This window comes from Echinops telfairi, unplaced genomic scaffold (assembly GCF_000313985.2).
Source record: "Echinops telfairi isolate 266 unplaced genomic scaffold, ASM31398v2 ScPeMD7_7469;HRSCAF=8507_1, whole genome shotgun sequence".
Taxonomy (NCBI): Eukaryota; Metazoa; Chordata; class Mammalia; order Afrosoricida; family Tenrecidae; genus Echinops; species Echinops telfairi.
In genome coordinates, this window is record NW_022111373.1 from 93,897,862 (window position 1) to 93,917,162 (window position 19,301).

The following is a 19,301-nucleotide window of genomic DNA, read 5'->3' on the forward strand; positions in this document are numbered from 1 at the left end:
TGCTAACCTTGTGCTTAGCAGCCCAACACGTAACCCACTAGGCCACCAGATTTTTTTAAGGCCGTGGCTCTCAACCTTCCTAATGCCGTGACTCTTTAATACAGTTCCTCATGTTGTGGTGACCCGCCCTCCAACCATACAATTATTTTCGTTGCTACTTCAAAACTGTCATTTTGCTACTGTTATTAATCGGGCGACCCCTGTGAAAGGATCGTGTGACCCACAGGTTGAGAACTGCTGCCTTAAGGGATGATAAGGACTGTTTAATTTGAGGCATCTCTGGCACACAGCTATCCAGAGGGCCTCTGCACGGAATGTTTAGATTAGCCTCTGAACAAGATTTTAAATAAATCCCTGCTATGGGAGACTAGGATTTTCAAATCCCTTTCATAGAGACAAAATAAGATGCCGAGTTATTGAAAAAGCTTTCTAATGTCAACTAAGAGTGTGTCCCTTTTTTTTTTTGTGCCTTGGATGCTAGCCTTCTCCTGCCCCAGAGCATCCCATGGTACATTCATAACCTGTATGTGGCTGGATTTAAAGAGAAAATTTCAGTGTAGCCCTGCTCCCTTCTGGATTGCACTCAGACTTAAAGGCTGATTTAGATATATTTTTACATCTTGTAAGAGCCTCCGGACCACCCTGTATCAGAATGCACCTCAGTGAGGCCCTCACGTAGAGAGGAGAGTTTCCTGAGACGCGCAGAGAATAACAAGTACATTTTAGTAGTTTAATTTATGACCTGATCTATCCACAGTTACACAGGATAACATTTCATATTTCCACTACCTAATGAGAACCTACAGTGGGGTCCTTGCAAGTGTCATGAGAGCATTTTCCTCACTCTGATCACACATAGTGCTCTGTGATCTCAGGGCAGCTGTGTGGGCTTATATGGGATCAGCGACCCGAGTTGAGCAAGGAGCTCTCGAAATACATTGTATGCTGGCACTATGATTTACCTATAAATGTGTCTTTGTAAGACTCTAGTTTTATTTTATGAATTTATTTTACCAAACACAAAGACATTTGGATTTTAATTCAATATTACTCTTAAGAAAGGTATGTTTCTCCCTCTCTTTAAATGAACACCAAAAATTTAGACAGGTGTGGTTTGTTTGTATCTTATTATAAAAGTTTGGTGTGTTCCCTATGATTGCATTCAAATTAGGAAATCAATTAGAGAGCCAATGAAAACAACTGCGAGCAAAGGCACTGTGTTCTAAGTTGTGTGATAGGTTTTTTAAGGAAGATGAGGACCAGCTGTGCGCTGTTCATCCTGTGGGTGTCTAAGGACAGTGGACTGAGCGTGGCCCGTGAAGATGCTTGGTGGGAATTTAGGCCAAATGAGAAGGGCCTTGATGCTGCAGGTGGTTTCGATGGCCTCCAAAGTTGGAGAGCGACTGAGCTAGATAATGAAGAAGTCTGGGGGTAATTACAGAAACAAGGGCAGAAGCAGCCACGGATCATCTTTTTAAGGCCGTTTTGCTGCTGACCTGCCTTGGGGAGAAAGAGGACTTACCTGCTTTGGGCAGTTTCTTTGTCATCGTGTGATATTGGGCGCTGACCGCCTTCTATGGGATTTCGGCTACACAGGGGAGTCGACTGTCTCCAGAACGACTTCCGATTGCTTTTGTTGTTGTTGAGGGTGGGCTGTGATGAGGTGGGGCGAGTATTCCTGAGAGAAGGAATCAACATCATCACTTGATACTTGAAAGTATCAGAGGGTCCAGAGAGTTGTCAGAATCATCTCGTTAACTTAGCTTTTGGCTAGATCGTGCCAGTATTTCATCATGACCCAGAAGAGGCTTTCGTTGCCATCAGCCTAAGTTTTCACGTCATGGGATGCTGTAAAGGACACCTTCGACCACCTGTGAAATTGTAATAAACCCCTTGTCAACTCACCAAAGTAGAATCTAAAGCAGTATTTGGGAGCTATGTTATGCCAGTTAACTTTGTCCCCTCCAGACTCTGGGCCAGAGCCCCCAGATTCAGGAATTTATTCCCTCAAGGTGTTAATGACTAAGAAATTTTAATAGCTGTACCCTCTGTGTGCTCTGCTATATTTATGAACATGTTTGCAGCGAAAGTAAATATGAAAATGGGATTAAAGATAATAGAATTTTTTCCACAAGCATTTTGAAACCCCCTTGTATTGACCTCTGGTGCTTTTAAGCCTTGTACTCCTCCCTCCCAGAGTCTTCCTTGGCTTTGATCATTTGTGCTGACCTCTCCTCTTTCTTGTTATGCATTGCCCACCCTTCACCCAAGGTAATAGGGTTCTACCCTCCATTCATGATTTAACGATTGATGAAGGAGCTGTTCACGTGTATCAGTAATGAACGCAGATGTGCAAGTGTCTGAGCCCCTGCTTTTGTCATTTGGGGGTATACGTCACGGAGTGGAATTTGGGGGTATACGTCAAGGAGTGGAGTTGCTTGGTCATATGGTAATTGTGTGTTTCACTTTTTGAGGAACCATCACACTGTTGTACCAATAGTGGCACCATTTTTGTTCTCACCAGCAATGTGCAAATGACTGTTTCTCCAGCTACTCCCAACACTTGTTTGTTGTTGTTGTTGCTATTGCTTTTCATCTAAAAAATTGTATTTATTTAATTTTTAAAATGTAACTAAAAATCATTTTTATTAGGGGTTCTTAAAAGCTCTTTTTTTTTTTAAGCTCTTAACACTTGTTATTTCAGTAGGCTTTTATTTAAAGAACCATCCTACTGGGTGTCAAGTGGTATCTTATATGTTTCTGATTTTGCACTTTTCTAATGCACAATGATGTTGAACACCTTGATTGGCCAATTGTCTACAATGCCTATTCCAAGTCATTTGCCCATTTCCTAGTGAGTCATCTATTTGTTGTTGAGTTCTGGAATTTATGTATCTGGTGTATATATTGTCCTTATCAGACATATTGTTTGCAAGGATTCTCTTCCATTCTGTGGCTTGCCTTTTCCCTATCCTGATAGTGTCCTTTGATACACAAATGTTTTTTAAGTTTGATGAAATCCAATTTATCTATTTTTTTTGCCTCTCGTTTGTTTGTTCTGGCATCTTATTTAAGAAAGCAGAGCCAAAATCCAAGGTCATAAAGATTAGCCCTTCCGCTTTCTTCTGAGTTTACTATAGCTTTAGCTCTGAAATGTAGATCTTTTTTTTATTTTTTAAATTAATTTTTCTATTTGCTATAAGGATCCATCCAGCGTCTTCCTTTCGTTTGCAGATTACCCACGTTCACAAATCTGATCTTATTTTAGAATGAGCTTCCTGCAGAGCTGTATTTGTGGAGTGTATGTAGGCCTTTGCTTTTTGTTCTTGCTTTCGTTTTTATAAACATACATTCTAAATAAGATTAATTTAATGTTTACCGAATACAATTATTATATATGGGAGAAAGCTGTGCCCGTTTGCTCCAATACAGACTTATAGGCTCAGAAATCCTAAAAAACCCTTGTTTTACTCTGCCTTAGAGGGTTGCTGTGGTTGAGGGGGTGTGGGTTTTATGAGTTTGATGGTTATACAGAGATCGTTATTTTATTCGGTAAGAACTATGTCACGCTAGACACCGGGAGACACCGGTGCGTAAGACTACCTTTTGGCCCACAAAGAGCCTCTATTCTGCTGGAAGTGACAGATAGAAGGCACCAAGCGAAGGTGTCCCATCAGTACTAAGTGCTGGTCTGTGGGGAGAACTCATGCAGGGCGAGCGGACAGAGATGAATGAACTGAAGGGGAGGGAGCCCTGCGATTTTATTCTTTCATCCTTGGCAAGTGACAGAGTGAGACCCGCACTCTCCTTCCACCATTCAAGGAGGACTGCTTGGCTCAGATTTCCGTGCCTTCCTCCTGTGATGTCGTGGCACGGTCATGTTCTAATTCTAGCCCAACCCTCACAGGAGCCAGCCGTGAGAAGAGCAAACAGCCTAACTCTTACAAGGCCCTTGTACACAAGGATTTCTAGTGTCGGCCTCATCTTAATCATTCCTGCATTCGGTCTTCATAATAGACCGTGTTCGGCTCCCCGGCCATTCTAGCCATCATCAAAGCTTCCAGTCTCCTTTTACTCCCTGGGCCTTTTAAGTAAATAAACTGCTCTCCTGCCTAGAAGTTCTGCTTCTGTTTTCTACTCTATTTCTCTCACAAGGAGAGCTCTCAGAATGTAGGTTTCCAATCAGAGTTGTAGTCCTCAATCTATGCAGAGGCAGTGTGGACAGGATGTCACTCTACTGCTGTCTTATAAGTGTTGTGTCACTTTACGATTCTCGTAGAAGCCTTCAGTCAGCATGTTACCTCAAATCGATCCTTAACTACTGTGGCATAAACCTTCAAACGGCATGTGACCTCGGACCTCACATGGCTACTCCCAGACGCCTCACACTAGTCTGGTGAGGAAGACCCATGCTAAACAGCTAAGTCCAAAAGGAGAGAGTCTTGGAGATGATTTTCAGGCCAGATCTGGGGGAATCTTAAACTTGTGACCATTTTACCTCAAACAATGATGGGATAAGTCTGCATTTATTTATGCCTAAAAGTGTTCTGTATTGAATTTGCCTATGTTACGTATTAAGAAAGTGATCGATTTGCGATTTACATGTCATTTTCCATGCTTGAATTTTTTTAAGAAAATAAGCTTTTGATAAAATTTATATATACTGATAAAATGAGGTCCAAATAATATGGGGCATATAGAAGAAAGGGAGAAATCACTTGAAATTCCACGCTCAAAGATAATGGGTACATCTTGGTGAACACCATTAAAGATTTGTCTCCTAAGCACATAAACGAGAGCTTTCCTGAACTCCCATTGTCTTTCAGTTCATCTTCCACGAGCTTTTGGAAGCCCCCCAAGTACACACTGAGCTAGGACATACAGGTTAACACAGTGGAGGTTTGCCTTTAGCCTTTTTGTTGTTTTGGACATAGAAAATGACTACATTAACTCACCCCCTGTTAATAGATATTAAGTTGTTCATTTTCTTCTGTTTGTGTGGCTGTAAGGTTGGGTGATATCTTTCTTAGAAAACATACATATTTTGAAATATTTTCCATGCATGTGTTAGGGGGGGAAGTGGCAAATCCGTGTGCTTTTTGTCTTGACAATAACTTAAGTGGAAACAGAATAAAGCACTCTTCTTTTATATTTTATTTTTTAAGGACCAGCTTATAGATCTGGGCAAGGAACTAGGGAGGGGGGGTGCTTTTATTCATGACCATGCACAGGTCTGGGGGTGGTGTGGTAAGAGAGCTGCAGATTTCTTTGCCAAAAGTTATGTAGGAAGTAAAATACTGTATGGTCCAGAGGCGTGGACAAAGTTACATAGTGACTGGCTTGAGGCTGAAAAATAGCAGGGGGAAGTGAAAATAGAAAAATGGAAAGAAAAAAGCAATGCTACAGAAGAAACACAAGTAAGCGCAATAGAAACAAATACAAAATTGCCTACATGTTCCAAATCATCCTTACATCATCTCTGAGTATAAACACAACAGTCCCATAGTCATGTGGTTTTTGAAGATAGAACAGGTTGAGTAATCCCAGCCATCAGGAACATAGCCCCTCTGATCTACATAGGTTGCAGGTGTTGTACATCTTACAGTAAGTGCTGAACTTATCAGGCCGAGTGCCTGTGGTTGGGTTTGGAGAAGAGGTGGACGGTCACTGGTCCGGCTTTTCTTTCGAGTTAGCAAATGGAGTTGAGACCCATGGTGACTTCATTTCCAAGCTCCCACTGCTCTTTCCACTGTCATATCATCCAGGATGTTCTTTTGGGTGTTGTCATATAAGAACAACAGACATGTCTAGGGAAAATTTGCATGCTGAATCCAGAAGGTTGGAGCCCTGGGGCCGTAGTGGTTATGAGACGGGCTGCTAACCACAAGGTCAGCAGTTCAAAACCACCAGCCAGCTCTGTGGGGCAGAAAAAAAAGTTCAATCATATCAAGAATCCAGAGGGTCTTAGAAAATCAAGAATAAGGTAAGAGCGGACGCTCTGCTAATCGTCTTCTTCTTGTCTGGCTTTCAGACTCTGAACTTGCCTTGATGTACAACGATTCCTCTGTCTTGGAGAACCATCATTTGGCTGTGGGTTTTAAGTTGCTCCAGGAAGAAAACTGTGATATTTTCCAGAATTTGACCAAAAAGCAAAGACAATCATTAAGGAAGATGGTCATTGACATCGTAAGTAGCCGCTGATAGCAAAAGAGAAAACTGTGATGCTATTTGTTTTGTTCATCTGAGCTGAAGATCAGATGAGAGGAGCCCTGTTTCAAAACCCATTGTGACCCTTTGTGTTCAAGGAAGCCGCCGCACTGCTGGCACTGATGCTTTGTAATCGGTTTTCCACTCTGAGCAGTTGGACTTAAGACTAATGACAGCAGCTCACTCTCATTATTCAGGTTTTATTGTCTGAGCTCCTCCGCTCGGGGGGCAGGCAGAGAACGACGACTAACAAGCGGAGGACGGTGGTCCTAAGTCAGATAGGGTTTTCTTCTTCTTCTCATCTTTAACCCTGTCTTTGACAGGGACATTTGTAAGCAGCATGACCTTATTCTTTCCCTTACATGTAGTAGCATGATCATAAGACTCCGGGGGAATCTCTGGATATCAGAAACCTCGTTAAGCTTTGTATATACAAAGGCAGGAATGAACAGAGGAGTCTGTTTCTAAAGAATTTGATCATCAGCCTTGGGTCAGTTACCTCTGCTGCATTAATCACTCTAATCCAATGTGTGGAACAGCTATATAGCACGTGGCAGTAGCCGATGGCAAGACCATTGTGCCCCCCCACCCCCCACCCGCTCTTCATTGTCATTGTCCTACTCTGCCCCTCTGCTGTACGGATATCTTGATCTGGGCCTCCAGGAGGCCTGACAACAGAAAAGCCAACTGCTCCAGGAAGGAGTAAAGACCCTTCTACATGCCCCTGTTAGATGTCACAGAGTTTCCCACTGTTTTCCTCAGACATTCTGCATAGTATTATCGTGCATGTAAAGTCTCACTTTTCCCCTCTTGGCCTGTTTTACGTAATAAAATGCCTCTGTCTCTTAAGGTCCTTGCGACAGACATGTCAAAACACATGAATCTCCTGGCTGACTTGAAGACCATGGTTGAAACTAAGAAAGTGACAAGCTCAGGGGTTCTTCTTCTTGATAACTATTCTGATCGGATTCAGGTAAAGCTTTGCTTGATTGAGTTTGCTCTCTGAGGATATGTGTTGAGCATGCGTGTCTGCGTATCTATTTGGCTGACTTTGCATATGATCCGCCCCCCCTTCTCCTGCCTTATACATTCAGTAATAATAACTAGGGGTTTTATACAGTTGCTTATTCCTGAGCTCTTAACCAAGTAAAATCGTATTGCTGTTTTCATTTCCATACACTTAAAAATGGAACAACTAACATCCAAAAGACAGCTCTTAACCAACTGTATACATACAGAACTTAACCAACTGTATACAACAGAACTCTGGTGGTGCAGTGTCGTAGGTGTTGGACTGCTGCCTGTAAAGTCAGTAGTTCAATCCCATCAGCCTGCTCCCACAAAGATTTACAGTCTTGGAAACCTGGGAAATCTCGGTGGGGTCACCCTGAATCAGATTCCACTTGATGGCAGTGGGGTTTTGAGGGGGTTGGTTTGTACATAAACAAGTTTCTCTTCTGATAGCTAGGTGCAGTGGAAGTGGCAAGGTTTGGGACTATTAATACAAGTGTGAACCCACACAGACACATCATGGTTGAGCTGTTTGGGATAAAGCTTACACTACGTGTATTTTTAAGAGTCACAAGTCATCCGATGTGAATCGCTAGTAAAAACAGCCAGGCGGAGGTGCCGGTGCTGAGCAGAGACTGCCCCCGTCTCCTTTAGGTCCTTCAGAATATGGTGCATTGTGCCGATCTGAGCAACCCCACCAAGCCTCTCCAGCTGTACCGCCAATGGACGGACCGGATCATGGAGGAATTCTTCCGCCAAGGAGACCGGGAGAGGGAGCGTGGCATGGAGATCAGCCCCATGTGTGACAAGCACAATGCATCTGTGGAAAAGACACAGGTACCTTACGCTGCCAGGCGGAGTGCACGCGGCACACGGGATTTTGTGGCGCTTTCTTAAAGTCAGTGCTTTTGACCAGCGCAGATTCATGTCAGCATTTATGAACCAAGAAGCACTTTCATCCTTCGGACTTACTCATCTAGTTCAGTGCTTCTCAACCTCCCCAGTGCCACCACCCTTGAATCCTCATGTGGTGGTGACACCCCAACCATAAAATTATTTTCGTTGCTACTTCATAACTGTAATTTCGCTACTGTTATGAATTGGGCAACCCCTGTGAAAGAGTCATTCAAAGGGGTCGTGACCCACAGGTTGAGAACTGCAGATCCAATTTATGTAGAACTCTTGGTGACACAATGGTTAAGCGCTTGCCTGCTGACCTAAAGGCTGGCGAGTCAGACCCTCGCTGCAGCTTCCTGAGGAAGTCCCTGAAAGACTGCAGCCAAGAGAACTCTGGGGTAGTTAGTTCACACGGGTTACTAGGAGTTGAGAATGGGCCCCAGGGCACCGAACAACAGCAGTTACAGGCCCTCGGTCATACCAACAGGTAATGACTGCTGCCAGCCAGAAGGCTGGACTTAATAGGCTGCCCAGAGGGGCTTCAGCAGAAAGGCCTGGTGATCTACTTTGGGAAAAATCTGCCCTTAAACCCCATCCGAGCACGCTTCTGCTGTGACTCACGCAGATTGGCCATGACTCAGAATCAACAGCAGCCGGTAAGAGCACTTCCTTCAGCTGGATCCACCCAGACACTGGCTATTGTAAAATACGGTCCATGCAGACAACCGGAAATGCCTTACGTTGTAAACACCCTCTTCAACTAAGGGTTCTAGGAGTCTCTTTCCACCAGCTAGTAAGGGCACTTTCACGTGGTGTGTTGTCCAGAGCCAAAATCAAGGTAGTTAGATTTTGTCCAGTACTAGATTTTGAGCTAGGATCGTGGTCCGGTCTTCTCCTGTCCTTTAGTCTCAAGTCCCTCACTCAAATTTTCTCCGCCCCCCCCATTTCTTTTCGATCTAGGTGGGCTTTATAGACTATATTGTCCACCCGCTCTGGGAAACATGGGCAGACCTCGTCCATCCCGACGCCCAGGACATTTTGGACACTTTGGAGGACAATCGCGAGTGGTACCAGAGCACAATCCCACAGAGCCCCTCCCCCGCCCCTGACGACCCGGAGGACGGGCGCCAGGGTCAGACAGAGAAGTTCCAGTTTGAACTCACGCTGGAAGAAGATGGCGAGTCAGACACAGAAAAGGACAGTGGGAGCCAAGTGGAGGAAGACACGAGCTGCAGTGACTCCAAGACTCTGTGTACCCAGGACTCGGAGTCCACCGAGATCACCCTGGACGAGCAGGTGGAAGAAGAGGCCGTGGGGGAGGAGACGGAAAGCCAGGCCGAAGCCTGTGTCGACGAGCATTCCCCCGACACGTAACAGGGCAAACCTTCCCACGCTCCTTTCTTCTCCTTTCTTTTTAAAATTTTCCTCTTCTTTCTTCCTTATTTTTTTTTAAGTAGAAAAATTGTTTCCAAAGTGCATGTCACATGCCACCGCCATGGCCACCCCTCACTGTCATCTGCCAGGACGTGTGTTGAACAAACTGACCTTGACTAACTACTCAGTCTGGCGCTCAGGAATATTGTAACCTCCATGTCAGAGCGGGGGGTGGAGGGGAGGGGACACCCCTTTCACAGACAGCATCTTCACAAGCGTTCAGCTCGAGGGAGCTGGCCAAGCAGATACAACCAATGCCAACGCAGTCTGAAAGGGAGTGTGCCTCCAGCGCCTTGCGGGTTCTTTCCTTTTCGTTGGTTTCTGCCGCTTTCAGAAGCAAGGCGTTGTCTCCCCAGACGGCGGGACCTGGTGGGTGGCGCAGCTGATGCGGCAGGAGGAAGACGCAGCGTGAGTGTTACCAGGGGGAAGATGAGCCGCAGAAATTGCTTACTTTTCTAATTTCAAGTCTTCCTGCTACATGACTGACGAGGGCGGGCCCGTGAGCTGCACCGACCTCGGCATTTTGTATGATATGTAAAACAAGATTTTTTGTAGAGCTTACTTTTATGATTAAATGTATCGAGGTATTATATTTAAAAAACGAAAAAACAAAACTATGTTCAGAACTCCATCTGCCACTGGTTGTTTTTTTTTTTTAATAATGTTGTTGCTTTTTTCCTCCTAAGGAGTAACTTGCAAGTTTTTAGTATAAGTCTGTGCTACACTGGAGAAATCAAATTTACCAATTTGACTTGCACCTTCATAGTTCATAGCAATGAACTGATTCGTAGTGACTCGTTGTTTGGTATCCCAATGGCTTCCATGTTTTAAGACATTTATGTTATGAGGAAACCCCCTCCCCCCGCCTTTTTTTTAGCAGGCCTTCATTACCTTACCTTTTTGTGTGTTTGTTTTTTGGCATCTCACTCTTTCCAGATGAGCAGGCTTGCTCCCACCGCTGGCCGCCTTTCTGCACTGTGCAAAGTGAATGTTCCGTACTATTGCGATGTGTGTTCTGTCTAATGTGTCTCAAGCCTCGTGGAAACGCCATCATCAGTCAGTGTTGTCTGAAGCAAGTGCGGAATATAGAAATACACAGTAGCTAAAATGATCAGTCTTTTTTTTTTTAAAGACACTTTTTCCTACCGAGTGTCTGCTGCTGTTTGCTACGTCCGTCATCCCTCACTTCACAGGTGCATGTCTTCGTCCTAAGTCACCCATCTCCTGCTCCTTGATCTTGTTTTCGCAGTCAGGTGTAGTAAGAAACCTATTCCTTGTCTTTTTCCTGGTGTGCTGCCCTATTTAATTATGTGCGTGTGTTTGAAGGGGGTCTTATCAAATATATCACCACCATTCTGATTGATTGAGAACATCACAGGAAGCGAAGCCGGGTATGCCACAAGGTCAAGTACAAAGACCAGCTTTGACTCTTGGTTTACAAGGAAATCTTCATGGCTAGGGGGCAGATCTAAAGAACAGTAACAGGATACATAGGCAAACACCAGGACAACTAATTCCTTTGCGTAGCTTGCGATGAAGGACTTGAGACATAGTGTGAAGGGTGGCGATGACGCTGTTGGACAACCACACAGTGGGGGGGAGTTGCTCCCTCAGTCATCAGTGCCTGGTAGAGAACAGGTCTGGTAGAGAACTGCTTTCAATATTCTGAGGGCCAGAAGTGGATGGCATCCCTAGCCCTAGAGGGTCAGTGCGATGCCGTGCAGCCCTGAAAGAACTAGATCTGGGCAGGAAGAGGCTGCCTCAATAAAATAAAAAAATCAGAAGCCACTGTTGTCATTTTAGAGGCTGATTCATTTACCTGCTGATCCAGGTGATGTTATCGGCCACTTAGCTCCTTTGGACATGGCTTCCATTTCAACCCTTCCCCGAGTTGTCCCCTGCCCTCTGTGAAGAACTTGGGTCCCAGATAATCCGTTTCCATATTGATAGGGAAGCACTGAGGTGGACACTCAGAGTGTGCCTGACGAAATAGAAAATAAATAAAAGGAAAATTGTAACCCTGCAAAACACTTGATATTTGCGACTTCTCAGACCATCTTTGTGGGGCTGTCAGTAGCATGAGCCAGGGAAATCGCCCATGCTGAAGAGAGTTGCCATTGTAACCCCTTGAGAACGGGCTGCCACTCAGAGCCTTTCAACGAGAATGTCTTTGTAGCACTGATCTTTCAGGAAGAGCAGTGTAGAAATCAAATCCTGACCAGATTTCTGCCCGCTGTGGAACTCAAGCCAACAGACATCTTTCCAGTGAATAATCATGTCTGAACAAATGTTTCCCCAAGAACATTTGGGAATGGGTTGTTTTTTTTCCCCTCCTCCCCTTGTGCTTGCCCCAGATGGACAATCCAGGGAGGACTGTCTGAGGAAAGAGCCTGGGGTTATTCTCCTGCCAAAGTACTCGTGTCCCTTCCCCTTCCTATTTCGTGAGTGCTTGGAATCAGTGGGGGGTGGAAGGGGAGGAAGAGCAGCAATGTGTCACAAATGCAGACCTGAGTGGGTGTGTAAGTCTAATGAAAGTGGGTGTCCCCCACCCCCCGTTTGTTGGGTGTCAATGGTACCATGCTGTGAAGGAGGTGGACAGTCCAACTACAGGAAAAGTGTAGTCCCCGAGAGACAGGGACTGCTGCACTCTACAGTCTGCTTGTCCCCTCCCTCTGTCCTGTCTTGCCAAACTGCTTCAGAATTGAAACCACTGCTTTGGGGAGGAACTCATCCTTTTACAAGCGGCTTTTCATTTTCTACTATACCGGCAGAAAATGCACTCTGTGGTTCCTGTATGTGCCGGGAGGGGAGGAGGATTACCAATTGTGCGTAAAACCAGTACTTTTCAGCTTGCAAGTTGCTGAACACAATGATGCTGTTTTCATTTTGTTTTATTACATCAAAGTTCACAAGAAAATAATGGTAGATAGAACAACTTGTAGTTAAGGTTTAAAAAAAACTTGAATGAAATGGATTTTACAGAAAGCTTTATGATAATTTTTGAATGCATTATTTATTTTTTGTGCCATGCATTTTTTTCTCACCAAATGCCCTTACCTGTAATACAGTCTTGTTTGTCTGTTTACAACCATGTATTTATTGTAATGTACATACTGTAATGTTAATTGTAAATGATCCGTTCTTATTAAAACATCATCCCAGGAAGGGGATGGTGTTGATATATTTGGAAACTCTTGGTGAGAGAATGAATGGTGTGTATACATATTCCTTGTACATTTTATTTTCTCTTGTAATTTAGTCTTGTCACTTTAGAGATTGTTTATGGAAGATTCAACAAAACTATAAAATACATAAAGATATATAAATTAATAGAAAAAAAAACCATAGCTGCAGGTCTTTGGTCCCAGGGCTGTGCCTTAACTTTAACCAATATTTTCTTCTGTTTTGCTGCATTTGAAAGTAAGGTAGTGGTGGGGCTAGGGCTGGGCACTTTACCACAGAACTGAATTGATAGGATGATTGGCAGTCATTGGAGCTGACAAAACCACAGCCAACCTTTGGATGCTTCTGAGACCCCCGGGTGAGGCAGGCCTGGCTGTTCATCAGTGACTACTTCGGTTAGTCGGTCAGAGGGTTGTATTTTACTTACATTACTGGGAAGATAGTCTTGTCCGTGTGTATAGCAAGCCGCTGACTTCTAGGACACAGGGGAATGAACTTGGTGTGGAGCTAGAACCATAGGGCCCACCTTCGTTAGGTATTTACTGCATCACATTATAAGAATATATAGTAAGAAGTAGGTGGATTTTTTTCACCACAGACTTTTTGTAAACATCAACCAAGCTGCTTAGATGTATACCAGTCGGTTTAAACACTTTTGGAGGATGCCGGTCCACATCGCACAAAGGGTTCCTTGCATTCTCTACAACTTTGGCTTCAGTGAGTGCACAGGCAGCCCCTGGTTGCGAATGAGATCTGTCCCGGAAGTGGGTCTTTCCCGTGAGTTCATAGGTAAGTCAGAAGAGGTGCATATGGATTTTAGCTTTCAGTTTAGCAAGGGATGGCTTGATGCCTTGTCAGTGATTTTAAAAAATTGCACATGTAGTGTGTGGCAGAGATTGTGTTGAAACGTGAAAAGGAATTGCGTCTGGCGTTTTACTGCGAGGGCGAGTTTACACACCATGAGAGGGCAAATTGCGAGTTGCCTCTCAAGTGGATGTTTGTAACGGGATGGCCTGTACTATACGATTTAAGGATTTTTAAACTTACCCTTGCATAATGGCCAACTCCTGAGAGCTAAGGAAAATCCCCAGTGGACCATGTGGAAACCCACTTCCACGGCTGCCCAGCCCTTGGAACATGTGACTTATCCGTGAAAGGAGAGATTCTTTTTCTAGGAAAAATGAGCCTCCTGTTGTTTTATTTATTTTTTATTTTTTGACACAAACTGTAGATTTTAGCAGCCCTGGCCCAAAGGAATTTGATTACTTTTGTTTTAAACAGTATAAAGGGGACACTATAATTACAAAAGTCATCCTTACTGATTTTGGCTTTAAAAAACTTTTTTTTTCTCCTTTGGATATGTTTTCTGAGTAGCAATGTGTGTGAGCATTACAAATGATGATTCTCTTAGTGATTTCTTAGCCTCTTCAGCCCATGTGGATAGTACTGTACATCAATACCTTCATATGAACTTTTTATATGCAGTGGAAATAAAAGCATGGGTTGATTCTGCCTCTTCATGACTCTGTCTTTTGCAAATAAAAGATGATCTTGTTTCACCTAGCCCAAGCAAGACAAGTTTCCAAGAGTAGGGGGCTAAAGGAGATGAAACAAGGGTGGATGGTAGGTGCTGTGCAATCAGCTGCGAGCCCATGCACCCTAAGGAAACACAGCCCAGTCCTGCAGCTTCCTCACTGTTGTTCCTCTACCTGAGCCCATTGTGGCAGACTCTGGGTCAGCTAGTCTCGTCAAGGGCCTTCCCTTTTGCTGCCCCTGCAATTTCCCAAGCATGGCGACCTCCAAGGACTGATCTCTCCTGACAACATGTCCAAAGTATATGTTGAAGCCACGCCATCCCTGCTCCTAAGACACACTCTGGTCTTACTTCTGAGTCACACCTGTTTGTTGTTTTAGGAGTGTCTGGTACTCTTCAGTGTTCTCCAGCACCACAATTCAAATGCACCCACTCCTCTGGTCTTCCTTACCCAATGTGGATGAGGCGGTGAGGCCCTAAGTCAGCACAGATACCCAGAACCAGAGGAAACCAGGTGATGTGGCTCAGTCTTGGTATTGAAAAAAACATGTTCCAAATGAATTAAGTGAGCTGTAAGATGATGGGCTGAATTCTCTGAGCAGGTTTGAGAGGAGGCTGCCTTGTTTAGTTGTAGATCCTGGTTACGCAGGCATTAAACAGGTAGTTAGCGCCTCTGCAAATGGCAAGCAACTCCCATCAAGCATCAACCATTCTAATAACCGGGCCCATGTAACTGCTAGTCTCTGGATGGTGCAAAGGGCTGAATACATACAGCCACTGACCAAAAGGTCGAAGGCTCGAGTCTATTCACCCAAAGTACTGTGGAAGGAAGAGCTGGCAACGTCCTTCTGAAGCAGGAGTCACTGAGAACCCTCTGAACACAGGTCTCTGGCACACCTGGGTCATCACCAGGAGTCAGAATGACCGGGCCCAGTACAGTGAAGGAGCTCAGGAGCCGTGGTAAGAAGAGGAAGCCTGAACTTGACCTGTTCTGGAGAATCCGAGAAGGCTTCCTTGGAGAAGCAATTGTATACTGAGCGGGGAAGCCAAGTCAGAGGTAACCAGGCCAAAATGGGAGCTCATGGGATGAAGCAGGGCACGCGCAGGCAGAGAACTGCTGACCTGTAGTTAGCAGCCCAACACATAACAGTGGGCCACTGGGAGTCCTTAAGGTTCTGCCAGTCCCCTCTCCCCCTTGCTTTTCCTCAATATCCCCACAAGTCCCGAGTTTGTGCCTGGTTGTCTAGCTGTGGCCCGCAGGTTTTCAATAGTTAATTGCCAGGACTTTCTTCATAGTTGCCTTTTGTTGGACACACTCAAACCTCTAATCTTTCATTTAGCAGATAAGCACATTAGCCATTTGCATCACCAGGGACTATATATCCATATACCCACTGCCAGAGACCCAATTCCAACTCCTAGCTAGTCTATATAGGATTTCTGAGGTTGTAAATACCTGATGTGTACTTACAGCTTGATCTTCCTTCTGTTCCCAGGAACTATGGAATGACCTATACTTACCCCTTCAAACCACCCCCACCCCCACCCACCCCGTACACGTACAACAAAGGGCTACATTCACTATAGGCAAAAGATACCCAAACCAGGGAATTTTTTTCCTCAAAAAAGTTTTATTAGCATACAATTCCCATATCACACAGTTCAATAGTTAGTCACATCATGAGGAGTTTACAGTCATCACCAAAATCAGTTTTAGAACATTCTCTCTGATCCTGTACTCATTAGTTCCCCATTGAAGCTCAAGGCCCCCTTCCCAAAATCAATGAGATTGGAACCCGTTCCCGCCCATGTATATTTCTGCTCATTTGTGGCCTGGAAACCTTAAATCACACCTACCTTTGAACCCACAGCAGGCAATCATTACACACACCCTTCTTTTGCTAGAGAACACCTACCCCAACAAGGATGACTCATCTACATGGCCTTGTTTCAAAGTCACTACCATCGAATCAACTCTGGCTCATAGCAACTGTACGGGACCCCATTGCACCCTGTAGGTCAGAGTCGAACTGTCCCTGTGGATTTCTGAGGGTATAAGTCTTTTTCTTTTTTAAGTTTGAATTTCATTTTATTCTATTTTTTAAGTTTTATTAGCACTTTACATGTCATACAAACCAATAATTCAATCATAGCAAGAAGAGCTATCCAATTGTTATATTCAATTCTAGAACATTTTCTTCTTCCTTGTAGTCATTGTTATACATGCAATTATTATTTTTTCCTAATTATGACAAAAATATACACAGCAAAACATTGTCTATTTCCACAACTTCAACTTGTGTGAATCAGGGTCATTGAGTGTACCCTTCATGCTGTTCACTCACTATTGATAGCCTTTTCCAAATTATCCTACCACCATTGACATCAGCTCAATGACCCCTACTCAACGATTCATTCCCTTCTATAGTAACCATTGGTGAGGCTGTCAACCTTCAGAAGAAGATGACTTAACTCATTCTTCCATGGAGCAACTGGTAGGTTGGTAGCAGGAACCTGGATTTAAACAGCTGAGTACTTTGTACAGGGTTTCTTTTCAATGGAATGAAAAACACATAACACTGCCACTGAGTTGATTTCAGCTCATGTTGGTTGTAAACTGCTGTCAAGTCGATACCAAGTCCTCTTGACTCTGAACCACAGAATGAAGCGACTGTGTCCCACGCCATCCTCACCATTGCTATGATGCCTGAATCCACTGTTACAGTCACTTTGTCAAGTCAAATTGTTAAGAATCTTTCTTCTTTTCCACTGTTCCTCGACTTTAAGAAGCAGCTGCCCTTTGTCAGGCACTAGTCCCTCGTGATAATATGTCAAAGTATGTGACATGAGGTCTCACCATCCTATCTTCTAAGGAGCATCCTGGTCATACTTTGTACAAGACAGATTTGTTCCTTCTTCTGGAAATTCGTGGTACTTTCAATATTCTTCTCTAGCATCAAAATTCCAATGCATCAGTTCTTTGGTTTTTCTTACTGTCCAACTTTCACATGTCTACAAAGTGAATGACAATCTCATGTCTCGGTCCAGGCACAGCTTAGTCTTCAATGTGCCGTCATTGAGTTCTCAGTGCAGTGACTTGCCCAGGACCACACACCCTTTGATTTCTTTACTGCTACGTTGATGGTAGAACCAAGCAAGAGGAAATCCTTGACAACGTTAATCTTTTCTCCATTAATCGTGATGTTGTCTATTGGTGCAGGTGTGAGGATCTTGGTTTTCTCGACAATCATTGTAATCCACACCGAAGGCTGCAGGCCTCGGTGTTCATCGAGTCCTCCTCACTGTAGTGAGCAAGCGTGTGTCATCTGCACATCCAGGTTTCCGTCAGCCTTCGTCCAAACTGGATTTCACATTCTTCATTTAGTCCAACTTTTTGAATTAGTGGCTCAGCATACAGATTGAATACGTATGGTGAGAGGATACCATCCAGACACACAGCTTTCCAGATTTTAAAGCATGTAGCTTCCCTTATTCTGTTTGAACAACTGCATCTTGATTCATGTGCAGGTTCCACATGAGCACAATGAAGTGTTCTTCAATTCCTGTTCTTCTCAAGACTATCCATAGTTTTGTTACGATCCACACAGTTGAATGCCGTTGTGTGTCAGTGAAACACAAACATTTTTTTCTGAATTTTTGTGCTCACAGCCAAAATTCATCTGATGTCAGTAATGATATTCTCAAACAATACCCTTTACTGAATTCAGCTTGAATTTATGAAATTTATGAATTTCCTATAGATGTACTTTGTAGCCATCATTCTATGATCCTCGGCAAAATTTTATTTGCATGTGTAATAATTGATATCATTTGATAGTTGCCACATTTTCTTGGGTCACTTTTCTCTGAAATGAATGGATGGATTTTAACAGCTGTCTTGCAAAATTCTTGGCATAGTGCTTCCTGTGCTTCATCAGTGTAGTGCTGAAATATTTTGACTGGTATCCCAGCAATTTCTGATGGCTTGCTTTTCACTACTGCCCTCAGTGCAGCTTCCTTGATGTTGAGCTTCCTTCAGTACCCTTGATCATATGCTGTCTCTTGAAAGGGTTGAATGTCAATTAGTTCTTTTTGATACAGTGACACTGTGCATCCTTTCCATCTTTGACGCTTCCTGCATTATTTAATATTTTGTCCATGTAATCTTTCAATATTGCCACTTGAGGCTGCTGCAGCAGGCAAACTACAAAGCAGGAAGATGAAAGAAGAAGACTGGGGCTGATGAATACAGGGGCGAATGGATTCAAGGTCAATGAGTCAGATGGCTCCCCGGGGTTGGCAGGCATTTTCACAGGTCCCTGGCTCAAATCCAAAGAACCAGAGGTCATGAAGGCAGCTGCCAGATTCAGTTGAGCAAGAAATGAAGACATACTCAGCAGTGTCTACTTAGTTATGAGGTAGACCACACTCCCAAGGTAACATCATTAGGGTCTTGACCTCAGGAAGGGGGTTGCACTCCACCTCAATCTTCCCATAGCTGCTTGGCTATGCACAGCAGCTCTCATCATGGAATCGATTACATTATGTAACATCAAATCATGGGGGAGCCCTCAATTGCCAAACTACTAAGAATCCTGGCCCAGCCAAGTTGACACAAAACCTAACTTGCAGTCTTTGAACTCAAAAGGGGAAGAAATATGGAAGTTTTATTTCTTTTACATCAATTAACTTGGGAGCCACGGTGGCATAATGGATTGTGCATTGGGGTGCTAACCACAAGGTCCACAGTTTGAATCTACCATGGGAGAAAGACAAAGTTTACGACTCCCATAAACCTTTACACTCTTGGAAACTCACAAGGGCAGTTATACTCTGTTCTATAGGGTTGCTATGAGTTGGCATTGACTAAGTGACAAAGAGTATGAATTCAAACTCTGGGTTCCGAACCTACCCTACTGTTGGGAATGTCCACCTCCATCATTATAGGCACAGTCCTTTACCCTCACAACATATATGTTCTCTGGTCTCAAGCCTGTCATGAGCCTAGATGGCCTTTATGTTCAACCGGCAATGG

At 44.0% G+C, this 19,301-nt stretch overlaps 1 protein-coding gene across 4 annotated transcripts in view; it reads left to right on the forward strand.

Annotated features, from left to right (window-relative positions):
* The window catches only part of PDE4D (phosphodiesterase 4D), an 893,429-nt gene extending 879,183 nt beyond the window's left edge, over positions 1-14,246 (forward strand). For all 4 annotated transcript variants that reach the window (XM_004703593.3, XM_045285313.1, XM_004703595.2 and 1 more), the window contains 4 exons: positions 6,032-6,186; positions 7,058-7,180; positions 7,873-8,055; positions 9,076-14,246. In XM_004703593.3, coding sequence (XP_004703650.1) covers positions 6,032-6,186; positions 7,058-7,180; positions 7,873-8,055; positions 9,076-9,489 — 875 coding nt within the window. In that variant the 3' untranslated portion in view covers positions 9,490-14,246. The remainder of the gene's footprint in view (positions 1-6,031; positions 6,187-7,057; positions 7,181-7,872; positions 8,056-9,075) is intronic.
* Positions 14,247-19,301: the final 5,055 nt, after the last annotated feature.